Below are 22,786 nucleotides of genomic sequence, written 5' to 3' on the forward strand. Positions count from 1 at the left end.
AATTGTTACCCAGATATTTGTTGTTCTGACACGTCCCAGGTCGCTTTTAAATTGATAGAAAACCTGTTACTATTTTGTACTTAGAATGCTTTGATTTTATTACCATGGTAGTAAATCTGATAACAATCAATACATTTGACTTTGCATCGTCTTCTGTGATTGTGAAGACTGCTAGCAGAGCACTTTGGAGGGACAGACCTGCACGCATGCTCTGAGGCACAGTGAAAAGTCAGGTTTTAGCAAAATCTGATTCAAGTCATTCATCAAGCGGTCAGTAAACAAAATGTTGTCAACTCAGGATAAACACTGCAAACTTATGACAAAATTTTTAATCTTTTCAAAGTAATTTTTTCAGCAAAATCAGTGACTAGGCATGTGGTATTTTTCTGAGAGTGAGACTTGGTTCAGGCAAGTCAGGCAAAAGCAGATGAGTTTAGGTCCTCCTTCCTATCTAAATTGTTGCAGTCTTGCACTCGCTCCAACCAGAGGCAAACAGTAAAGACAGGGATGTTTTCCTGTGGTCAAAAACGAATCCACTGGCATTCATGGGGATTGCAAAGCACACACATAGTCTAAACATAGGAGCTGGGAGGGTTCTGTCTGCTTGGCTTGTCTCTAGTGTCCAGGAATCTCCGGAACTAGACTCATCAGACCTTTGCACTGATTTTCACAGCATTGGAAATTGTGAGACTGAATAGGGTGGAGGAACTGCTGATTGTTTTCTTCTGGTGATCATGGGAGCTTTCTCATGGACGTTGCACCCACTGCTGCAAAACTGTGGGCCAAGCTCATTCAGACTCCATTACTTTATCTGAATTCTACAAATTCTACTACCTAATCTAAAAAAACGTTTTTAATAGCCTGTAGCTCAGCAACCTGGCTATCTATGAATTACCAGGATGACTTAATCTTGCTTTCTTGAACATAGTTAGTCACGTAGGTGGATACTTTTGTAAAGCCATGCTAATCACTGTTACCCGTTTACCAACCAGCTGTGTGACAGACTTCTCAGTCCAATCTAGCTGCTAATCCCATCCTTTTCCTGCCTTAGCCTCTGAAAAAAAGGCCCACAGCCAAGGCCTTTTTCTGTCAGGAAATGCACAGTCCAATGCTAGATAATATCGCATGACCAGGAAAATGACGTTGGCCATGAAATCCTCTGTGCATCTGCCTTGCAAAGCTTGCTGATGTCTTGAGCTGCTTGGGGGTAGCTCAGCCAAGAGCAGCTTTGCCTTCATTGGGGATTTGGCTTCAGTTTGCCCCACCTTTTCTGCACGGGGAGTCTTCTTTTATTTTTATTTTTTTAAATATTTGTCTGTCAGGTTTGTTTATTTGAGCATGATCTGGTTGCTCTAAGTCGATACGTTATGAGTGTTACCTATTTCCGAGCACTTAGTCTGTCTCAGAAGGACTCTCTAGTGTTGGGGCCTCCACCCTCTCTTCCTTAGGTGAACTCTGATTTTTCAAAATAGGCAGGAAATTGTGCTCTTTTCCTTCGATCCATTTCTTTGGATGACAATGAAAAAGAAGTCTCCTTGTTGTCCAAAAGGATAGATGAAAAACAATATCTGGATGTCACCCATCCCTTGGGAAATGAGACAAGCTGCCTGGAGCTTCCAGAAGGGATCCTGTGTCTATGATCTCCCTGCAGCTCTCAGCATCTGGAAGTTTCCACCCTCACATATGACAGCTCTGTGTGCTAAAGCATTGCCTGATTCTCCTTAACACTAAATGGAGGCATCTCTAGAAGGCTTTTCTGTTACAATAAATGTTGTATTTCTCTATTATGTATGACCAGGATGCCTGTCCACTCAGGTTCCAGAAGGAAAGTGTGCAGTGTTTGCCATGAAATTGCCTTGAAATTTTATTTCTGTTCAATGTTCTTAGTCCTGGATGCTGAGTTCCTTCATACAGAGTAAAATGTCATGTGTGCTTATTGTGCTTCATAGATAAGGGCAGAAAGGAGAGAAGGAAATATTCCCCAGTACCAAATTGTGGGGTTTTTGTCATGCTAATGTTTGAACTTGTGTTGTTCAGCTGATCTACTTTACTAATAGAGGAGCTTAGTCTTCTGTGATGACTATTGCATTTCAAAAGTTGCTGCTTTAGAGTTGGTCTTGGAGAGGATTTACAGAATCACTGATAAGGATTTAATTTTTTCTTTAGTTCTTGTGTGGTAGAGTTAATCCCATTATCCTGGGTTTAGAAGAGAATTTGCAGAACACCGTTTCAATGATAGGAAAATGTCAGTTATGTAGTGAGCAGCATCCCATGTTGGTCATCAAAGAGTTATCCTTGCTCTTATGGCAGAAGTGATGGTAGCAATATTAGGGCTGTTGTGGATTTGTAATTTTCTTCTGCACATTTGTTGATGGTAATTCTTATGAAGTACTGTATTCATGGAAAGGAAATTCCATAAAAATAATGTTAAAAATCGGATTAAAATGTAACACTCCATCCAACAACTAGAGGTCTTATTGTAAACTTAATTTTTTTTTTTGTTTGTTGGACCTGCAGTGATTCTCTTTCTAAGTGACAGTGGATCAGATTAACAGCCTGTTACCTAAATATTCACACTGTGTTTGGTCAGTGAATGTCACAGAATCACAGAATGGTAGGGGTTGGAAGGGACCTCTGGAGATCATCTAGTCCAACCCCCTGCCAGAGCAGGTCCACCCAGAGCAGGTCCCACAGGAATGTGTCCAGGTGGGTTTGGAATGTCTCCAGAGAAGGAGACTCCACCGCCTCTCTGGGCAGCCTCTGCCAGGGCTCTGCCACCCTCACAGGAAAGAAGTTCTTCCTTGTGTTTAGATGGAACTTCCTATATTCAAGTTTGTGCCCGTTCCCTCTTGTCCTGTCACTGGTCACCACTGAAAAAAGACTGGCCCCATCCTCCTGACACCCACCCTTGAAGTATTTCTAGATATTGATCAGATCTCCCCGCCTTCTCTTCTCCAGACTGAACATATCCAAGCGCCTCAGCCTTTCCTCATCAGAGAGATGTTCTAGTCTCCTCATCATGTTTGTAGCCCTCTGCTGTACCCTCTGCAGCAGTTCCCTGTCCTTCTGGAACTGGGGAGCCCAGAACTGGACCCAGTGCTCCAGATGGGGCCTCCCCAGGGCAGAGCAGAGGGGGAGGATGACCTCCCTTGATCTGCTGGTCATGCTCTTCCTGATGTACCCCAGGATGCCATTGGCCTTCTTGGCCACAAGGGCACTCATTGGCATTCTGTTGTCCACCAGGACTCGCAGATCTTTTTCATGTCCAATATAGGGTGCTTTTCACACAGGTGTGTTCTTGTTACCCTTTTCTAGCCAAATGAGCCACAGGTCTGTTCTTTCCCTCAGACTGGAGGGAAGATCTGAAGCTGTTTCTGCCCTACAACACACTTTGCAGCATCTCTGGGATGAGACAGTGTGTGGGCTGGGTAGGAGGTTGGCGCGCAGGCAGTGAGACTCCGATGCTCACCCTGTTTGGGGGACGTGAGCTGAAGGAACAGGAATGTGGTATCAAGACACAACAAGCCAAACTGTAGTCAGCAAACAGGATGATAAACTTCCTGCAAGCTTGTAGTTTACTGCTCGAGTTGATGTAACATTGATAAGTCAGTTTATGCCTTTTTTTTTTAGTTCCTCTTTTTCAAGAGAAAAACAAATTCAACAGCACATGCTACTGCATCACCGTTTTGTTGCTGAAATTTATTTTCTAACATAACTGTTTGTTTTAGTTGCATATTTTGTTCTTCTATTTAGTTTTGGTCCCTCACAAACTTGAGAAGTCAAGACTAGCACTTAGTTCCATAATTCAGTCAAACATATTTTAAGGATGTGGGCTGCTGCTGCTATGTAATCGGCCATCCTATTTTAGGATGGAAGGTGAAGGTCAAATCTCTTGGGAATGATGGTTTTGTTTGTCTGTAGAGATAGCATCCCTTCTGTAAGTCATTGCACTGCAGTCTTCACAGTAGAAGAGGCTAGAAAAATATTTTGAAATGAAACTCCGTCTCTTTTGAAAGAAGAGAAAAAAAAAAAAAAGCTCGTGGAAAGTTTCTAACTCTGTGGATTTGGCAGCTTTTCCTCTGTACTTATCCCAGTTTCTTTCACATGCCACTGGAAAATCAAAGTCTAGCAATTAGTAACTTTTCAACAGGCAGTTTGGGGAAAGTAAGATTAAGCCTGAAAGACCAAGCAATCTGCTTTTCTTTTTGCTTCCTTCTGACAGGGTTTCAGCTTGTTAGTGAAGTGTCCGCTTCATTTGTGTGTGAAGTATTAATTCTTCCTCTGAGCTTGTGCTTCCTCATTTAAAGTGAACCTGTCTTCCCGCAAGTTTTGCTTCTTTTTTCCCTACACTTTTGGTATAATTGTGACTACTGCACATCTAGAGTGACATTAGTAGAGAACATATAGCCCTGTCCTCACTGCCTCACTTGCCTCCCTGCTGTTGGTCCTTCCTATGGGCAGGATCTAAGGGAAGAAGGAAGATGATGAGGTATCTGCCAGGATCATGTATAGACCTGAAGACTGATGGTCTTGATCTTGGTGTCAGCTCTCCTCCTAAAGCTGCTTCCAATCCATGGTATTGCTCCTGGAGCTATTTTGCCTGTATTTTCAAGCTATCTCTGCCACTACATTCATGCAGTGCCCTGTCATGGGTGGATGGATGGATGGGTCATCTCTGAGACAGCCGTACACTCTTCCTTAAAAGGGGAAAATCAAGTTTTGTAGTAGAGGAGGAGCACCTTGTAGGCAAGAAATGAATCAGTGGTCACAGTGGCTTTTATTGCCTGGGCCTGTGTGTAGCTCACCGACTGCAAGTGCGATGCCTTTGGTTTGCCCAGGTAAGGAAAACTATTGTGGTCTATTATGGACATGAGGAAAACTCGTGGCAGCGTCATTTCCTCACCAAGAGGAAAGACTGCAGGATCCAAAGCCATTGAAGATGCTGGAAAACAATAGTTGATATTTATTTATGGTTTCTTGATTTCCTGGTCCCCCTGACACCATTGTTCCCTTGTGTTGTTCTTAGAAGTCTGGTATCTGGGATTTTGAATGGTTTAGGCAATTATATTTTTTTTCTTTGGAGAACAGGAACTGAAAGTATGTTCCTCACAGCAAATTCATGAATGAAATTAAAAAAAAAGGTTCCATATCCGTGTGTAACCTTATGTGGAAAGACTCTGTGAGACTTTAGTTTGTGTAGTCAATGTGGGTGTCTTGGTGAGCATCAGTATGTCCTGGTACGAGCAGTATTTAGCGCTGTCAGAACCCAGTTGAGTATTAGCAGATGGCAGTTGCCACCAACGTGCTCTGCTGGTACTCGGCTGCAGTTGCGGTGCAGGTGGTTTGATAAGGGGGGTGATTTGTGTGATGCTGTGACAGCTGAATAGTCTCCTTTTTTAAAAAAAAAATAATATGTAAGTAGTGCTCTTACAAACTGTCCCTGCAGACTGACTGGGAGTGGCAGTTTTTCTTGTACTATTTTTTTACAGATTTAATATCTAAAAAAATCCCTGCCCTCTCTGCTTCAGCTGGAGGACGGTTTAAAGCTTTTGATCGTAACCTAAAAGAATGAGGCTCTTATTTCAGGAAAAGATAACAATAAGCTCTCTTGTCTTAAGGTCCCAGCGTTCAAACACAAAATTTCCTTAGGAAGGCAACGAAAATTCTACTGTAATCAGGTTTTGTCATCTGTTCCCTTATAAAAATGTATGAAAGGAGCAAGGATAGCCATGTAATCTTTGTATTGCTGAGGAACACATGCTTCACAGATGGCTCGGTAAAATTGTGCAATTATGCTGGGAACTCATCAAAGCCAAAGGCAGGCCATAGACCTACATAAGACCTACAAAAAAAAAGTCTGTGCTTAAGTAGGGAAAGGAGAAAAGAAAGGACCAGTGAGAGAAGGAAAGCCTGTGAGTATTGTGTGTGTGGTTATTCCTCTCCAGCATCCACATAGGATCTAGTTCCATATTTCTTAAAATTACAAATTAATTTGACAGGAAGGCAGTCCAGCTAACGTGGATGAATTCAAATGGCATGGCTTCATTCCTGCAGTTCCATTCTGGATGTGAATATGCTCCATTAATTTTTCTAGCATCATGTCCTTGGTAATCATTGTATCCTTCGAGAAAAGAAACCTCTTTGATGGATGTAAACAGAGATTAGCATGTAAATATCTTGTGGTATAATTGATGTTCAGCAGATGTTTAGATGATAGCATAAAGAAAAAAAAAGTTAGAGCTAGAATTTTTTTTATCATAGTCTCTTTCTGATAGTTATCAAACCAATAAAGAAATAAGAGATGAACTATTCTTTGCATTTGCACAGTTGAAGTGTCTCATGAATCAAATATAAGCCAGAAAAAATATTATTAATGTTTGCATTTCCATGGAAATTGGCTCAAAACCATATAGGCAGATGAAAACTCACAAGATCAGTTCATGACAGGCAACAGGGGCATGCAACGATCTTTTGTTTGTATGAAGCTGTATGTAAAATAAAATAATTTAAAATTTGGCATGGTTGTATTCTTGTTGGAATGGAGTTAAGAAAACTAACATTGGCACCTAACCTCCAGAAGCCAGTAGTTCCCTCATTTGCTGATTTTATTCTTTATATTTAAGTCCTGGTTCAAAGTAAAAAATTAGTTTTTTCAAGCCATATTGCAAGACTTGCATAGCTATAGTCATACTTTTTTCTATGGATGATACAAGAAATTTATGTTTTTTTCCCAACACTTGAAAATATGTGTTTGGGAATGGGAGTTTAAAGTCCCAAATCATTTAAGTGTACATGTGCCACTGCAGCGTTTATTAAACACTTTTCAATTAAAATTGTTTTTTTAAATACTTCCAGTTTTTCAAGGTGAATATTAAGTCCATCTCTTGTCATCAGCATGTGTTTGATTGGAGAATCAGTCCTGGTTGTAGTTTTATCCATTAATGCTGCAGAAAGATCCAGTTGGATGGGGTTCCTGTTCTTACCTTGAATGTCACTGGTTCCTGTGGGAGCCTGAATCAGACGTGGTGGGGGACTGGGCCAGCAAACCTGGGAGCTGGGTCTGTGCCAGGGCACAGATGTTGTAAACCTCAGGTTACTGCTGCAGCCAGTTCGAGTTTCTTGTTGTTTGGTTTGTTCAACCTGCCTATCCTTGATCATTTCCCAAGAAAAAGAAGTTAAAATTTAGGCAAAATATTTCAAGAAGAGAAAGCAGAGTTTGTGAGCTGCTTATAAGAAAGTTGTGGGTTCCTTCTTTGAATCTATTTTTTTTCAGACCTTCATGCCTTCAGTAGTTACCATGGCTTTGGTCAGGCGTGCTGGAGAGAATTGCTTTGGTCAGCAAAAAAACAATTTTAATTGAAATACTTTCAGTTTTTCAAGGTGAATATTAAGTCCATCTCTTGTCATCAGCATGTGTTTGATTGGAGAATCAGTCCTGGTTGTAGTTTTATCCATTAATGCTGCAGAAAGATCCAGTTGGATGGGGTTCCTGTTCTTACCTTGAATGTCACTGGTTCCTGTGGGAGCCTGAATCAGACGTGGTGGGGGACTGGGCCAGCAAACCTGGGAGCTGGGTCTGTGCCAGGGCACAGATGTTGTAAACCTCAGGTTACTGCTGCAGCCAGTTCGAGTTTCTTGTTGTTTGGTTTGTTCAACCTGCCTATCCTTGATCATTTCCCAAGAAAAAGAAGTTAAAATTTAGGCAAAATATTTCAAGAAGAGAAAGCAGAGTTTGTGAGCTGCTTATAAGAAAGTTGTGGGTTCCTTCTTTGAATCTATTTTTTTTCAGACCTTCATGCCTTCAGTAGTTACCATGGCTTTGGTCAGGCGTGCTGGAGAGAATTGCTTTGGTCAGCCTTGCTTACCAGGTATGAGTGACTTCAGTGTTGTGGGCTGCCCCAGGAAGATTTCATTGACTAGTTGACAAGACCACCCCATTACCGTTGAGAAACCCTTTTAATTTGGCTTCATTTCCAACATCTGAAAAACGTGGTGTAAGGTGCAGGCTCTAGATAAGCTGCTGGTGGTAACAGTTAGTGCAGCCTGGGCTTTGTAGAGTCTTTCCTCCTCTTGGGAGCATGGGGGTCATTCTGATCACAGTGTTACATTTCATTACAAATTTTAAAGTGTGAAAACTAGGAGTGATAGCAGGAGCTTGGAGCTTTAACAAATATTAAAAATGGAAAGTTTGTTTATACAACTGCAGTAGGACTGTATTTGTTGATGACATTTTATACTACAGGTACAGCAAAACCACGTATAATTCTTTCTGTAAATTTTTCTCTTACATCTAAGTAAGCAAGTGCATGTCTATGTTTTCTTATATACCCACCACTACCACTAAAACTATGTTCAAAAGTAGCCTGTCACTAAATTCATTGCTGGATAGAGAAAAAACATTAGAGCTGAAACTGCTTTCTGCCCTATTTGCAAAGAGATGCTGTTCTCTGTGTTTGAATTCTCTTGTGAAGAAGATCCAGTTTTCCAATGAAATTTTGAGAACCTCACAGTCTTAGAAAAGGGGAGGAAAGAAGAAGAAATTTAAAACTGCAAACCCATGTCATTTTCCTGGATGGGAATATAGAATCATAGAATGGTTTGGGTTGGAAGGGACCTTAAAGATCATTGAGTTCCAACCCCCTGCCCTGGGCAGGGACACCTCCCACCAGACCAGGTTGCTCCAAAGCCCCACCCAGCCTGGCCATGAACCCCTCAAGAGATGGGGCAGCCACAGCTTCTCAGGGAAACCTAGGCTATATAGGACTTCGGCTTGGTTTATCTACCTGAATTCAAATATGCCCTTGAAGACTTGCATCAAAAATTAACTGCTCTACGTGTCTGCATAGGAGGAAGGTCGCTGTTAAGACAATCTGTGGTCCGAATGGTTCTTCTGATCCCAAGTGTGGGGTATGGCATCTTAGATTTCAAATTAAGGATCAAATTCATGGAGATTGCTTCAGCAGCTTTCTTCATGGGGGCTATCGCTAAAGCCCACTTTAATAACAATTCTGGCTGCTTTGGCTGTTGTGGCATGTAGTTTCTTCAAAGTTGTAATTGAATTGATTTATAGTTAATGCTACATGTCTAAGTCCAGTGCAGAGGTTGTGGGTTAGTATCCTCTTGGAGTTCAAATCAACTTGGATTTATTATATATGAGATTGTAAGGGGTTTTTTTCCCCCACAGTTTGCAGAATGTGAAAGCATGTGAGTGTAGCCAAGGTATTGAACATATGAAAACTGCTCTGGTGAAATTATTTCAGATGAATCTGGAAATGCAAATGTTAGTCTTCAAATAGTGACATTGTTATATGCATGTGTTGTCATTACTGGGCAAAGGTAGGCATGCTTGGGATAACTGTAAAAGCATGGATTCACTTTTATTTCAGTTGTATCTCTTGGGATTTTGGTCTCTATGATGCTTTTTTTATTTACCCTAGCTTTTGTTGACAATAGTAAAGCCCTGCTTTTGGTCTGGGATTCAGGGCCTTTCTATGACTTACAGTTTGTATTTATTTAATAATTCTGCAGTACTGTCTGTGTTGCTAAACTAGTGGTTGAAATGAGTTCAGAAGCCAAGAGCATCTTAATTTTCTTAATACAACTTTCTTAAAACCTTATTTTGCCTTGAAGATAAAAGTTCTTTCACAATGCATTTAAATAGCTACATCATCATGGTATAGAGCTGGATGTCTTTTGATTTCTCAGATTCTCAGTTTGGCATATTTATAGGAGAAACCCGAGTATTTATCTCGTTGTCTGGAAGGTTTTTCCAAAATAAGGCTATTGTCTTAATAAGACTTGGAAATGTGATGTGGTTGTTGAACGAAATGAGGCATCGTTGCATATAAGCCTATTAATTTTGTACTGTTTGATCTTTGATCATCCCAAGATCTATCTAAATGACAAGTGATAGTAATTAGGGATACCTACTTCAGACATGAGAGGTTTCCTTATGCAGGGAAGCGTTCTGGTTTCTCTTGACTGGGGAAAAAAAAAAAAAAAGCTTAAATGGGATGTTTCTGCTTTTTTCCTGTGATCAGGACTGCACTTTTTAGAAGTGCCAGACTCACTACAGCTTCCCTCACGGCTTTGTGAAGAACTGGGATTGGGATACAAAACTGCTGTTTCATACTCTTTCCTGCTCCCTGTTTTTCTTGGCACAAGTGTGCAAATACAAATGGCAGCCAGAATTGGCACTGAATCGTGTTTGAGAAGTACACTTTATTTATACAACTCTGGCAATAAAAAATGCAGAATTCTCAAGCGCTCTAATTCCTAATTAGCATCTAACCACATTAAGCATTAAATAAACTCGCAGTTAAGGACTGTGCAATCCAATATTAGAAAAAAAAAAAGTGTTATGTGTTAAAAACTGAGCATTTAAAAAGGGTTTGGTGGGCTTCCATTATGATTACCTGTCAGTAGTTTCAGGCTTTCTCAATTTATATGTAAAGCAGTTGGTTTTTTTAATTAACTGCTTGCCTTTATCATTAAGGACTTAATAATTTATTTTCACTGATGCTGTGTCAGCTTTCCTTCCCTTATTTAGATGCAGTCTGAAAAAGCTTTAAATTGTAATTCTGAAAGTGAAGATGTGATGTGTTTCTCATAATTGGTGATAAAAGTTATGTCTCTCTTAATTCTGATAGATATATTGGAGTCATAGAAGACTCTGACTTGTTTTCAAACTTGTTAATGAACTTTGGAAAGATAAAGAAGGGAGATTAGCAGAAAATTACTTTCTTGCAATATTTTCAAGATTTCTAAATATTATATCTCAAATTGAGTCAGAAAATCTAAAAGAGTCTTTCAAAAGGGTAATTTGTGACAAATGTATTTCTCATCTTGACCATTTTACACTTTCTGGAGCTTATGAGGTGGCTTAAGCTAAAAAGAAATAAAATTTGATATGCAGAATTTTAAAGTTGTCTCCAAAATAATTTGAAAATGTGGAATTCTTTTGAACTGGTGTTCTCTTACTAAAAAAAAATGTTTAGAAAAGTTATAATTTTTGGAGTAAAAATTAAATGCAAATTCAAGAGAAAACCATTTTTATTCATTAGAATAACCAGACATGTCTGCATGAAAAGAGCAGAAACTATACTATGAAGTATTAAGCTCTCAAACATATGAATTCTTTTCTAATTATGATTGCAATTTAATAGGGACACGCTGTTACTTCCAGATCTGCAATTGCTGTGAGATTTCCTAGTTTTTTGTTTTGATTTGCTGGTGGTGAACAGAGCTGAATTCATGGAGATTTCCCAGTAAGAACCTGGTGTTCTGTAAATTCAGGAAACGGCTGACTTTTATGAGAGGTAAACTTTGTTTATAGACGTCATGTCTTTTCCATTCCCACTTGAGTGATAGTAGGTCAGCTGTATGATTAGCATTGTATTATTCACTTTGTAAAATGCACCGGCAGGACCATGTGATGTGTTATCAAAGGGAATTCCACGTACACGTGAACATTTTTTCAATCCAGAGTATCATTTTCTTTATTGGGGAGTCTTCAAAATGCAATAAAGATTTATCTTGTACTACTTCACAAACATGCTGGAAACATTTTTTATTTTTATTGGTTCATCTGTTGCAATTCCAGTGGGCTGTTCAAAGGTTCCTGTGGGACAGGCAAATCCCGCCTTTCCTCTTGCCCTTCCAAAAACTCTTGGTTGGTGATGCTGAGACCAGAATCTAACCTGTTGGTGTGTTTATTGGCATAAACGCTGGTTAGCAGCAACTTTAGTTGCCTAAAATGTTTGCCAAAAATATTAGACAGAGGCTGCCTTCGGCTCAGCTTGCAGATGGGTATTCATCCCTTATGACAGTGCGTGCCCTTTTTCTAAAGCTCCTGTTAAGCTGTATTTTAATCAAGAAGAGATTTAGATGGTCTTTTAGCAGTGGCTTCTTCTAGCACTTGGCTTCAGCTTGCAGCAGCTTTTGAGAGCCAGCCTGACATCCAGCCTCTGATGTGGCAATTCACTTAGGCATGATGAGGCCTTGAGCAACCTTGAAGCCTTCACTAGGATGGGGCTTGGAGCAACCTGGTCTAGTGGGAGGTGTCCCTGCCCATGGCAGGGGGTTGGAACTCCATGATCTTTAAGGTCCCTTCCAACCCAAATCATGCTATGATTCTATGATCTTATTTGTGCCCGTGTGAGTAACTCCATCGCTATTCATCAGCCAAACTTGCACTGACCAGCAAGAGCATAGAATAATTTAGTTTGGAAAAGACCTTTAAGATCATAGAGTCCAGCCATTAACCTAACACTTCCAAGTCCACCACTAAACTATGTCCCTAAGTGCCACATCTACATGTCTTTTAAATGCCTCCAGGGATGGTGACTCAACCGTTTCCCTGGCAGACTGCTTGATGACCCTTTTGGTGAAGAAATTTTTCCTAATATCCATCCTAAACCTCCCCTGGGGCAACTTGAGACCGTTTCCTCTCATCCTATAACTTCTACTAGGGAAGTACCTCCTTTCAGGGAGTTGGAGAGAGTGAGAAGTTCTCCCCTCAGCCTCCTTTTCTCCAGGCTGAACACCCCCAGCTCCCTCAGCCACTCCTCATAAGACTTCTTCTCCAGACCCCTCACCAGCTCTGTTGCCCTTCTCTGGACCCGCTCCAGCACCTCAATGGCTTTTTTGTGGTGAGGGGCTCAAAACTGGACACAGCACTCGAGGTGCAATAGCTAGTCCTCAGAAAACCAGCTTCCCACTATGAAGGTATTAGATGGTGGTGATAGGATTCTTGACATCTGGGAAGAAAAGGGAAAGATACCTTCTGATTTGGGCCAGGAAAAGGCTGTACTAAATCTTTTTGAGAGTGGCTTCAGTACAAGGAAGAGGGTGGAGACATCTGACTTCCCGCCTGGCTGAGGGGCACTGGACTTTGACTATAAATCTCCTGCTTTCAGCTGTGATGGAGCTGAAAGGAAGGATGGGATCAAAAGTGAAAGCACAGTCAAGGCTCAGAGAGGTGATTATAGAGGTGGGGGAGATTGGTTCAGGGGCCTTTCCTCGTCAAAGGAGGCAACTGAGTTAGGAGTCTCAGTGGGCATGAAAGCATGAACAAGATGTGCAGTAAAATGTGGAAAAATGTTGTCAGTGACTAGGGAAATGCGGAAAAGGTGATCGGGATACAGGACAAGGTGGGAAACTATTTTCTTGCTCTTCTCTTGGAAAAAAAGTTTTCTGATATGTTAAAAAACAGCTTTAGCAGAGAACAAAAATATATACACGATGAAGAAAGGGTTATGGTTATCCCAAAATGCGGCAGTAGTATATTCATCATTTATGAGCAGGGTTATGAAGATCCACGTTTCTTCAGCGCAGTCATTTTTGTGTGGGTGTGTGTTTACTTCTGCGTTCTTGTTTACTTTAGGGAAAGGAGCCAGGACTTTCAGGCAGATTGATGCCCCTTTGGGTCAGAGGAAGGGAGAAGGAAATAGCTTGGTCAGCTGTGGAAAGGAAATTAGGGCTGGAATGGGAAGTACTGCAGATGTGGTCCGTCTATTCCCCTGTCCTTACAGGCAGCAGGGTCTGGAGGCAGCTTTGAGAGTGGCTCTGGGTGCAGGAGGGGGAAGGAATATATTGTGTATTCTGACCTTGGCTGATGCTCTCTCTGCTGCTTGTGATTCATCCACTCCTGCAGGCGAGATGGGAGAAACAGGTGGTGCCTCAGCTGGTGAATTGCTGGGGAGAGAAGAAGAGTCTTTTGTTCTGAAGCAGAAGCCAGCCCGAGTGGCTACCGCTGCTGGCACAGGTTAATGGGAAGGGGAGGGGATGCCCATGGTGCCTGCCACAGCTGCTATTGCTGCCAGAGTCTTCTCTGTTGAAATAGTGGGGGGTTTTTTTGTGGGGTTTTTTTTTTGGTAGCAAAATAAAGGAAAAGTGCATCAACAGAACCGGCGTGGTGTTCTTCTGGGACCTGCAATCTGAGGTGCATTAATTAGAGTGTGCAGAAACTCAGGCTGATGTGCAAAATACTGCCTTGCTGTTTGTGATGAAATGATAAGAAAATATGATAAGAAAATACATTTGGATTGTCCTCTGTAATCTCGGGTGGTTTTCTTCCCTAGTATAGGTCTGTGTGTTCTCTCTAGAATCATTCTGAACAGTGCGAAACAAGCAAAATGTTTTCCACCATCCAGATGCCTATAGATACACTAAGAACTTAAAGAGAAAACATAAAAACCACAAGAATTTAATCTTTGTGTTTCTATGTTTGTGAAGATAAGCCTACTATCGTAGACACTTGGAAAAATTGTAGTATATGAACACTTTCCTTGTGGGTTTCTTTCGGGACTTTGTCTTTTGACAGTGTGCAAAATAAAATTTTATTAGGTTCTAATGTACAAAACATCTTTCTAGCTTTATTCACTAGGCTTCAATATACTATGTTGGATGCTTCAGTTGAAGTGGTTTTCCTAAAGTGAAAATAAACAGGAAATGACCTTATTAAAAATGTATATGTTTTTGCAGACCACCTTGGTTTTGTTTATGACAGTACAGATTTAGGGGTGGAAACAATGCTAAAATAATGTGGTGGGGAAAAAAAAAAAGTAACTTTAATCTTTTTTTTTTTTTTAAACAAAAAAGACTATTCCTTTCGAGGCTCACAGAAGTAGGATGATTGCTTTCAGAAAAATAGTTAGATATTTTGTGATCCAGGTGCTCTGACATAATTTCAGGACTTAATTTCTTATCTGTGGAGAAAGAGAAAACTCTTTGTGCCCTGGGAACCTTCTGCAGGCAGACCTCTTTGTCTTCCCTGATTTCATTCCAGATGTCAGAGGAGTCATTTGTGCTGTTGGCAGCTTCTTGTGTTATCTGTGTCTGTAGCAGTGGTGGTTTTCTTTTTTTTTTTCTTCTTTCTTTTTTTTTTTTTCCCAACACCACACAGAGCAACTATAGAGGGGGAAAAAAAATAAAAACAACTCCCACCAAACAAACCAACAACACTACTCTTTATTTTTCGTAAGACCAGAAGTAAAACCCCTGTAACAGGAACTCAGTGTGCCTTCTCTCTGCACACGCTGCCTCGTAAAAGGGCAGAGAAATGCATTAGTATTTATTTTGCACACAGAACAGACTCTTTTATAATTCTTTGAATTTGGATTTTCAGTCTTTATGTCTGAGTTTTGAGTCCCGGTGTTCCCTGCAGTGTGTTACAGCAAAGGGTAAAAGAGTTAGAACACGGACTAGAGCAGAAAGTGTAAAAATATTTTGGAAGTGATAAATACACAGCTGCTAAAAAGGGTTTAGTTATCTTCATCTATATTATTAATATGGAATCTTCTCCAAATGTTCTGTGTAATACTTTGTCACATTTCTCTAAGGTAGAGGTGAATTACTCTCCTCCTTCCCAAAGTCACACAGAGACCCTGAGTCATGACCAGAAATAGAGATTATCAAACTTCTAAAGATCGTCAAACTTCTAAAGATGTGCCTCTTCACGCTTAGAACTTTCTCAGCATTTTGGAGCACTACTTTTCCTTCTCCGAAGCAGCTATATGCTGATCACTTAGATGCCGTTTTGTGATAACGAAGTTTCCAGAAGGATGCTTGAGGAAGTTTAGGTCTGTAATTCGAATTTCAGACTTTGCGGGGGCAAGGGTTGTAGCAATCGGAGTCACTCAAGGATATTCCTAGAATGACAAAGTTTTCCACAGACAGTTTTAAAAGCTGGCAAACAAAATTGGATTATTTATTTATTTTTTAAAATGTAAACAACAAACATCCTCTCTTTTATATTTCCGCTTCATCTGGTCTTCTAAATTCAGACTGCTCTTTTTGACACCCAGCCAACATTCTCCTCTGGAATGTTTCATGGAGGTCTCTTAACTCTGAATTCAGGAAATCTGAACATGAGGAGAAACTTCTTTCCTGTGAGGGTGGCAGAGCCCTGGAAGAGGCTGCCCAGAGAGGTGGTGGAGTCTCCTGCTCTGCAGACATTCAGAACCCCCTTGAACATGTTTCTGTGCAACCTGCTCTGGGTGACCCTGCTCTGGCAGGGGGTTGGACTGGATGGTCCAGAGGTCCCTTCCAACACTTACCATTCTGTGAAATCAGAGTGTGGCTGGCAGAGAGATCCAGGGGCAGCAGATCTCCATTTTTGGTGCCGCAAGGGTGAATCCCTGTGCTATAGCGACGTTCCAGGAATGCTGGTAGCACAAGATGAAAATGGAAAATTATGTTATGTTTAAACCCTATGGCTTTACTGTTCCTTGAGAAAACTAGGATTTGAAGGAAGGTTGATAGGAACTCTGGAATCCACTTGGAAATCCTTAGGAAAGCTGAGGATGACTCTTTGGGTTCTGGAATCTGGGCATGCAGAGAGATAATGTGTTATTCCATGTGCTTGATGTTGTGCTAAGGCACATCTGCACTGGTACAGATGAATCTTGAAGGTAACTTCAGCAAGACGTGTAGTATACTCTGAGAAACAACGAGTCATGATTTACTGATTTGTGTGCCTGATAAATGAAATTGCATTAAGTTTGAGCTGATATTTCTCCTTGGGTGGGTGCAGGTTTTTGGGTTTTGGTTGGTTGGGGTTTTTTTATGAGCATGGAAATAACAAGTGCAAATTGATTGCTACAGTTGTTTGCTCAGCCCAGTAGCAGGGGTCATTTAGCTGTGTCTTTGCAATTTGTAATACTTCTTCATGTAATGTGGGGCTCAGCAGTGACTCTGGACTTTGAGCAGCAGACTTGAAGTTATGGTGGAACTTTCAGAAAGCACCGGGCGCTATTTCAGGGGAATTTCTGACTTTTTGTGTGTGTCCGGTTCTTTAGTGATTCATAAATTGGCTGAGTTGTCCATTTTACTTTTCTATTTATTTTTTAACAGGTGCATTTTTTCTATGGTTAGTAATAGTTTATGTACTTTATCTGCAAAAAACTTCTATAAACTCTTTTCTCTTAGCTCAGCAGATGTCAACGCCTGAGTAGTTTCTGGCCATCCTTATATATTTTCCTCATAAGGTCTGTAATTTCTGTGTTGGGGTCCTTTTTTAAGACTGTGTCTACACATGACCTGCTTTTTCTTTGTTTATTACTTTTTGACGTTCTTGGTTGTCCTCAATTGATGTTTGAATAATTTTGGAGTCTTTTGAATAGCCATCTCTCCCTCAGACCTCCTTAAGACTGTGTCTAGACATAAACAAAGAAAAAGCAGGTCATTACTTTTTGAAGTTCTCGGTTGTCCTCAATTGGTGTTTGAATAATTTTGGAATCTTTTGAATAGCCATCTCTCCCTCAGACCTAATGTGTGTTAATTACAAGTTCAAAGACAACCTTAATCCAGCATTGTGACTATGGAAAAATAGATATTTTACGCTGTAACTGAAGCAACTACTTCTCCATCCTCCTGCCTGATGACAACTGTCTGTTCTCCCTGGCAAAGTCCTGGAGCAGAGGTGTTGTGTGTATGGAGTCAGCAGTGTCTCTGCCTTCTAGGCAAGGAGTTGGCATCATAGAAACCTAGGTTTCATTGTTGCTCACTTGGGAGTTGGGTGAGGACCACCAAGGATGGGTCTTGGTGGCAGGTGGATGGAAGTGTCTACCTACATGTTCTCCCCTGAATTCTCTTACCCCACTCTTCTAGAAAACATGAGATTTTTTTTTCAGTTACTTGGAGATACATGCAGCTTCATGGTATTCTTGTGTAAGTGCCCTGAAAGGTTCCAATGGTCGCATCCATAGATCTGTGGGACATAGCATGATGATTTTTTCAGGAAGCAAATCTGCATTGATGGGAACAACAGGCAGCAAGTCTTTAGGAAAAAAACTGGCATTGTGACTACGCTACCCCTACAGTGTGAGTACAGCAATGTAACACAGGGGCTGGAAAAGGCCGAAGTCATCCTAGGCCTCCCCAATGTAATTAGTGACGTGTCTGGGTTCTGTGAGGGTTTGGATATTTTCCTCTGTTCGGTTTCTGATAACCTCTGCAGATGTGGGGTCTGGGACAGACAGCTCTGTTTATTGCAGCTGATGTTATACTGCTCTTGACCTCGTGACTCTCAGCCAGCGTCTTGAATCGCTCGAGAATAACTAATGCCCCAGCTCCCAGCTCGTTTTCTGCTTCCCCCTCAGCCAAGTGAATGTTCACCTTCCTTCACAGTTACAGGAAATGGAGATCTTCTGGGATAACATAAGTGTGGGTGAGCGGTATGTTTGGTCTGTGGGGAAATAACGTGAACAGAGAGAGATTACAGGCAGTAAAAGCAGACATGAGTTTCAGAACTAGTTTTGTGAAATTTTTTTCTTTTTTCCTTTCCCCTCTCCGTTCTAAAATCTATTTAACACTGTTGGCTGGTTTAGTGAAAACTTTCGAAAAAATGAATTTAGAGTCATAAACAGGCTTTCTGGCTCTGTGTGGGATTGGTTGTGCACTGTACAGGCGATGTGTGGTCAATTTGCCATAACCCACCTCTCTGGATATGCACAGCAAGGAGAGGTATAAAGGGCTGTTGTCCACCGACAGTTAACTGCTGCAAGTGAATCAACGTCATTTTTTTACCATCCATAAAACATTAGATAGCAAGCCTAAATAGTCAGGAAAAAGAGGGGTTTAACGAAGTAGAAAATCTACATCACTGTAAACAGAGTGATATGAAACATACAGTGTGCTGGCAATATTCCTAACTTAATTCTGTTTATGTCCTGGATAACTAGATTTGTCTCTTCAGTAATAAAAATGTGTAATGCCAGTTACATAGTCCTCTTCAGCAGAGGAAGGATCACTGCTGGGGAATGAAAATGTTTGAGTCCCAGCAGAGAGGGGGGAAAAAAAGGGATGCTGTGACTGCCATCCTTCCACACAGGGGTTATTTATTGCCTCTTTTATGGAATTTGCACCACGCCAGAATTTAGATGAGTTCATGTACAGTGTACAATGCACAGTGACTTGGAGCTAAATGGTTATGAAAGACATGACATTTGTGCGCTTGTGGTGCCAGTTTTTAATGACTAAAGAATATGCGTGTCTGGGGGAAGAATTGTCAATGTAAGATTTCAGTCTACAGCGTGCAGATATTTTCAGAAAGCGCTCAAGTCTTTGGAATGAATTAATAAAAATTAATTATATTCTTTGTACGTTAAATATAATTTATTTCTTTTGGAATGACTTGCTGCTCATCTCTTCTTGTTGTTTCCAGTTCTTGAATGTGAAATATAAGAAAACGTAACTCTTTTGGTAATTTATTGGTGGTATTACTAACTTCTCATTTGATCCCCAAGGATGAGGTCCTGTAGAGGGAAGAGTGAACATGAACATTTTCATTAAACAAAACCAGGTGCAACTGGCTGTTATTTAAGCAAATTTACTTTACAATAAGTTTGATTATTAATACATCAGAAAAATTACTTGTGATTACTATGGTAAAAGTTACATTCCATAATCATATTTCCTGACTAGATTTAACTTAGAAATTAGCGGCTTATTTCAGTTTTGTCTTGTAGTCAATTTCTAAAGTGCTAGAGCAAGGTTTTGAAAATTACTCATTTTGCTCATGCCTAATTGTAGCATGAACACAGGGTGGAAGTGGTTCTTCAGAGAACGTTCAGTTTCTCAGCTTCATTAATATTTCACTGTTTAACTCTTTTTAACTCTATGTAGATAAGGTTTTATGTCATGTTAGGATAACAGGACTGCTAAATGCTTTATAAATAAAATACTTGGTTTAGATGCCGAATAATATTTTGATGTGACTCTGTATCCAAAGCATAAGAAATTTGGGAAACAAATTATAAACATAAACTGCCAAAAGTTGTTCAAGACTTCCTGAAATATCTTTTTCCTTATTTGTCTTGTTTCATGCAGGCTTTCCTTCACCGAATGATCCAATGTGCTGCAGCCAAAGTGGATAAAAATGTCACAGAAGAGACAGTTAAGGTTAGTCTCTTAATTGCATATTTCTTCTGTCTTGTATCTGATGTTTTATTTATGTATGTTTTATTCTTTCGCAGATGTTGTTTTCAAATATTGAAGATATTCTTGCAGTTCACAAAAACTTCCTGTCCCTGGTGGAGGAGTGCTTGCAGCCAGAACCTAATGCACAGCATGAAGTTGGAACCTGCTTTCTTCATTATGTATGTTATTTTTTTATTACAGCCTTATTTCACTTTTTTTCCAGTTATTAATTGTATTTATTAATTACTGTCATGATGACGAATGTACATAGTCATGAGAAGAAAATATGACTTGATTGCATAATGTAGAGTGCTTTGAGGTCATCTCAATAATCTGGTTATTGTCATTTAAAAAAAAAACAAAACAAAACAGAAAGGGGAGGAGAATGAAGAAAGAACATATCAAACAGGCAAAGTTTTGTTGTTTCATCATTTTTACATTCACCAAATTATCCCAGGCTGACAATCTGAGCCTGTGAGAGGGAGTTACAAGGATCAGGGTTGCACGAAACAGCAGAAGTAATAATATGCTTTATTTTTATTCCCCTTTGATGCTAGGCAAAAATGTGAATATTTAGCAAAGAATTGCATGTGCCGGGTAAAATATCTCCATGGTTCTGGACTGTGAATAATTTTTACTTCTCACAACTGCAGTACCTCCACAAGTATGTTTCTATGTCCTGCAGTAATTGTTTTCTAGCAGTGTTATTTTTCCTGCTGGAGCAAAACAAGGATGTCAGTGTTACAGAGCTCTGCAACATAAGCAAAAGTTAGTTTGTTTTCAGTTGTAGGCCTGAAAAAAGTCTAGGTTTTGCTGTTACCTCTGATTAGAGTCTCATTTGTTTGCTAAGTCCTTGTTTATTCATTGTGGGGGGAGAAAATTATTAATGGTTTATGGAAACATTTTACAGAAGTTGAGTAACATCAGGTTTTGACTCTGCAGAAATATGGATCATATTTCCAAATAAATGTTTGCAGACAAAATAGGTAATGATGTCAGCAAATAAGCCACTTATGCATTTTTTTCCCTGTTGTTTTTTTTTATCCTGTATTTTTGTGATAGTGCAGCCTCTGAATTTTTTCAGCAAAACCTTAGGAAGTTCAACAGAGATAAATTTCAAGTCTTGCACCTGGAAAAACATAATCCAGGGATGCAGCAGGGGCTTGGATGTACCTGGCTGGGGAGCAGCCCTGTGGAAAGGTACCTGGGGGTCCTGGTGGACAACAAGCTCAGTATGAGTAAATAGTGAGCTGCTGTGACAAAACCAACAAGATGCTGAGCTGCATCAATAAGGAAGTCGTTATCCCACTCTACTTGGCACTTGTCAGGCCACACCTGGAATGCTGTGTTCGATTTTGACCCCCGCTATACAAAAAAGATGTGGACAGGCTGGGGAGGGTCCAGAGAAGGGCCACCAAGATGATTGGGAGGCCTGCCATATGAGTAAAGGCTGAAAGAATTGGGTTTGTTCAGCCTTGAGGAAAAAAGGTTTAGGGGAGACTTTATCACCATGTTCCAGTATTTAAAGGGTGGCTACAAAGAAGATGGAGACTCCCTTTTTACAAGGAGTCACACAGAAAAGATGAGGGTACAAGTTGTTGCTGGGGAGATTCTGATTGGACACAAGAGGACAATTTTCCACTATGAGAACAATCAGCCATTGGAATAATGTCCCCAGGGAAGTGGTGGATTCCCTGTTGTTGGACACTTAAGATTCAGCTGAACAGGGTGCTGGGCCATCTTGTCTAGACTGTGCTTTTGCCAAGAAAGTTTGGACCAGATGATCCTTGAGGACCCTTCCAACTTGGTATTCTGTGATTCCATGACTGAAATTCCAAAGTGATGCTTGTAGACTGTTCATAATTATAATTTGAGGCTGGACCTCAAATAATAAATGTAGGAGGAAGAGCTGACCTTCTAAAATGAAGGCTATATTAGCTATTCAGCTCTGAAAAGTGTTCATTCCATGTTTTATTAATTAAAAAAAAATCAAAATGGAAAGTGAAGAACAATGTATTTCTTTGTTTTTGCAGAAAGAGAAATTCCGTATCTATGATGAATACTGCAGTAACCACGAGAAGGCACAGAAAGTTCTGCTTGACCTTAACAAAATAAGAACAGTGCGGACGTTTCTTTTGGTAAATAAACTTTGAACTGGTGTTCTGACTTAATGGTTTTTGCCTGGGCAGCTAATTGTTAGCAACTTCACCTCCACCATGTAACAACTGCAACTACAAGCACACCTGCAAGTGGTTAGAAGGGGGTGGTGTTTCCAGAAGAAGGGGTTGTGTACATCATATTTTCACCACTGCACTTGGATCCGTGCATAATACAGCATTAGGCAGTGTGCCTTGAGCTTGCTGGCCAAGAGACAAGAGTGTAAATCCACCCATGCCTGTAGAAATAAAAAAAAAAATGGGATGAGATATGTAAGGAGGGGTAGGGACAGAAATTAGAAAAAGGAAGCTGAAGGACTTGTCAGAACTTCTGAAGAGGTCCACGTTCTGGTACTGCAGGCCCTGGCTGTGCCAGACAGAAAAATGTTTTGTTATGGATCATGGAGTAGCCACCCTGATCTTAGATGCTGACTTCGTCTGAGGTCAAAAGAAACAGCTACACAATTAGTCTTCACTTAACAAGACAAGGAAGTGTTTTAAAACGTTAAGCCCAATGGTCCTCATGATTTTCCCACAGCAAAATGAGTTTTCATGTAAATACTGATTTTCCTAATAGTTCATATCAGTTGTTAAAAGAAGAATTTAGTATGGAATGATTTTTTTTGTGTTTTGGGGCCTACTATATTGGAGCTTAAATGCCTGATGAGGTCCCCTCAGATATGATACCAAACTTCATGATTATTGCATTT

General features: G+C 40.4%; 1 protein-coding gene across 1 annotated transcript in view; it reads left to right on the plus strand.

Moving 5' to 3' along the window:
- PREX2 (phosphatidylinositol-3,4,5-trisphosphate-dependent Rac exchange factor 2) overlaps positions 1–22,786 on the plus strand; it is a 218,188-nt gene that overhangs the window by 39,146 nt on the left and 156,256 nt on the right. Inside the window, exons 2-4 of the mRNA XM_014939649.1 lie at positions 19,831–19,902; positions 19,977–20,099; positions 21,954–22,058. Coding sequence (XP_014795135.1) covers positions 19,831–19,902; positions 19,977–20,099; positions 21,954–22,058 — 300 coding nt within the window. The remainder of the gene's footprint in view (positions 1–19,830; positions 19,903–19,976; positions 20,100–21,953; positions 22,059–22,786) is intronic.

Source organism: Calidris pugnax, unplaced genomic scaffold (genome assembly GCF_001431845.1).
Source record: "Calidris pugnax isolate Ruff unplaced genomic scaffold, ASM143184v1 scaffold5, whole genome shotgun sequence".
NCBI classification, from domain to species: domain Eukaryota; kingdom Metazoa; phylum Chordata; class Aves; order Charadriiformes; family Scolopacidae; genus Calidris; species Calidris pugnax.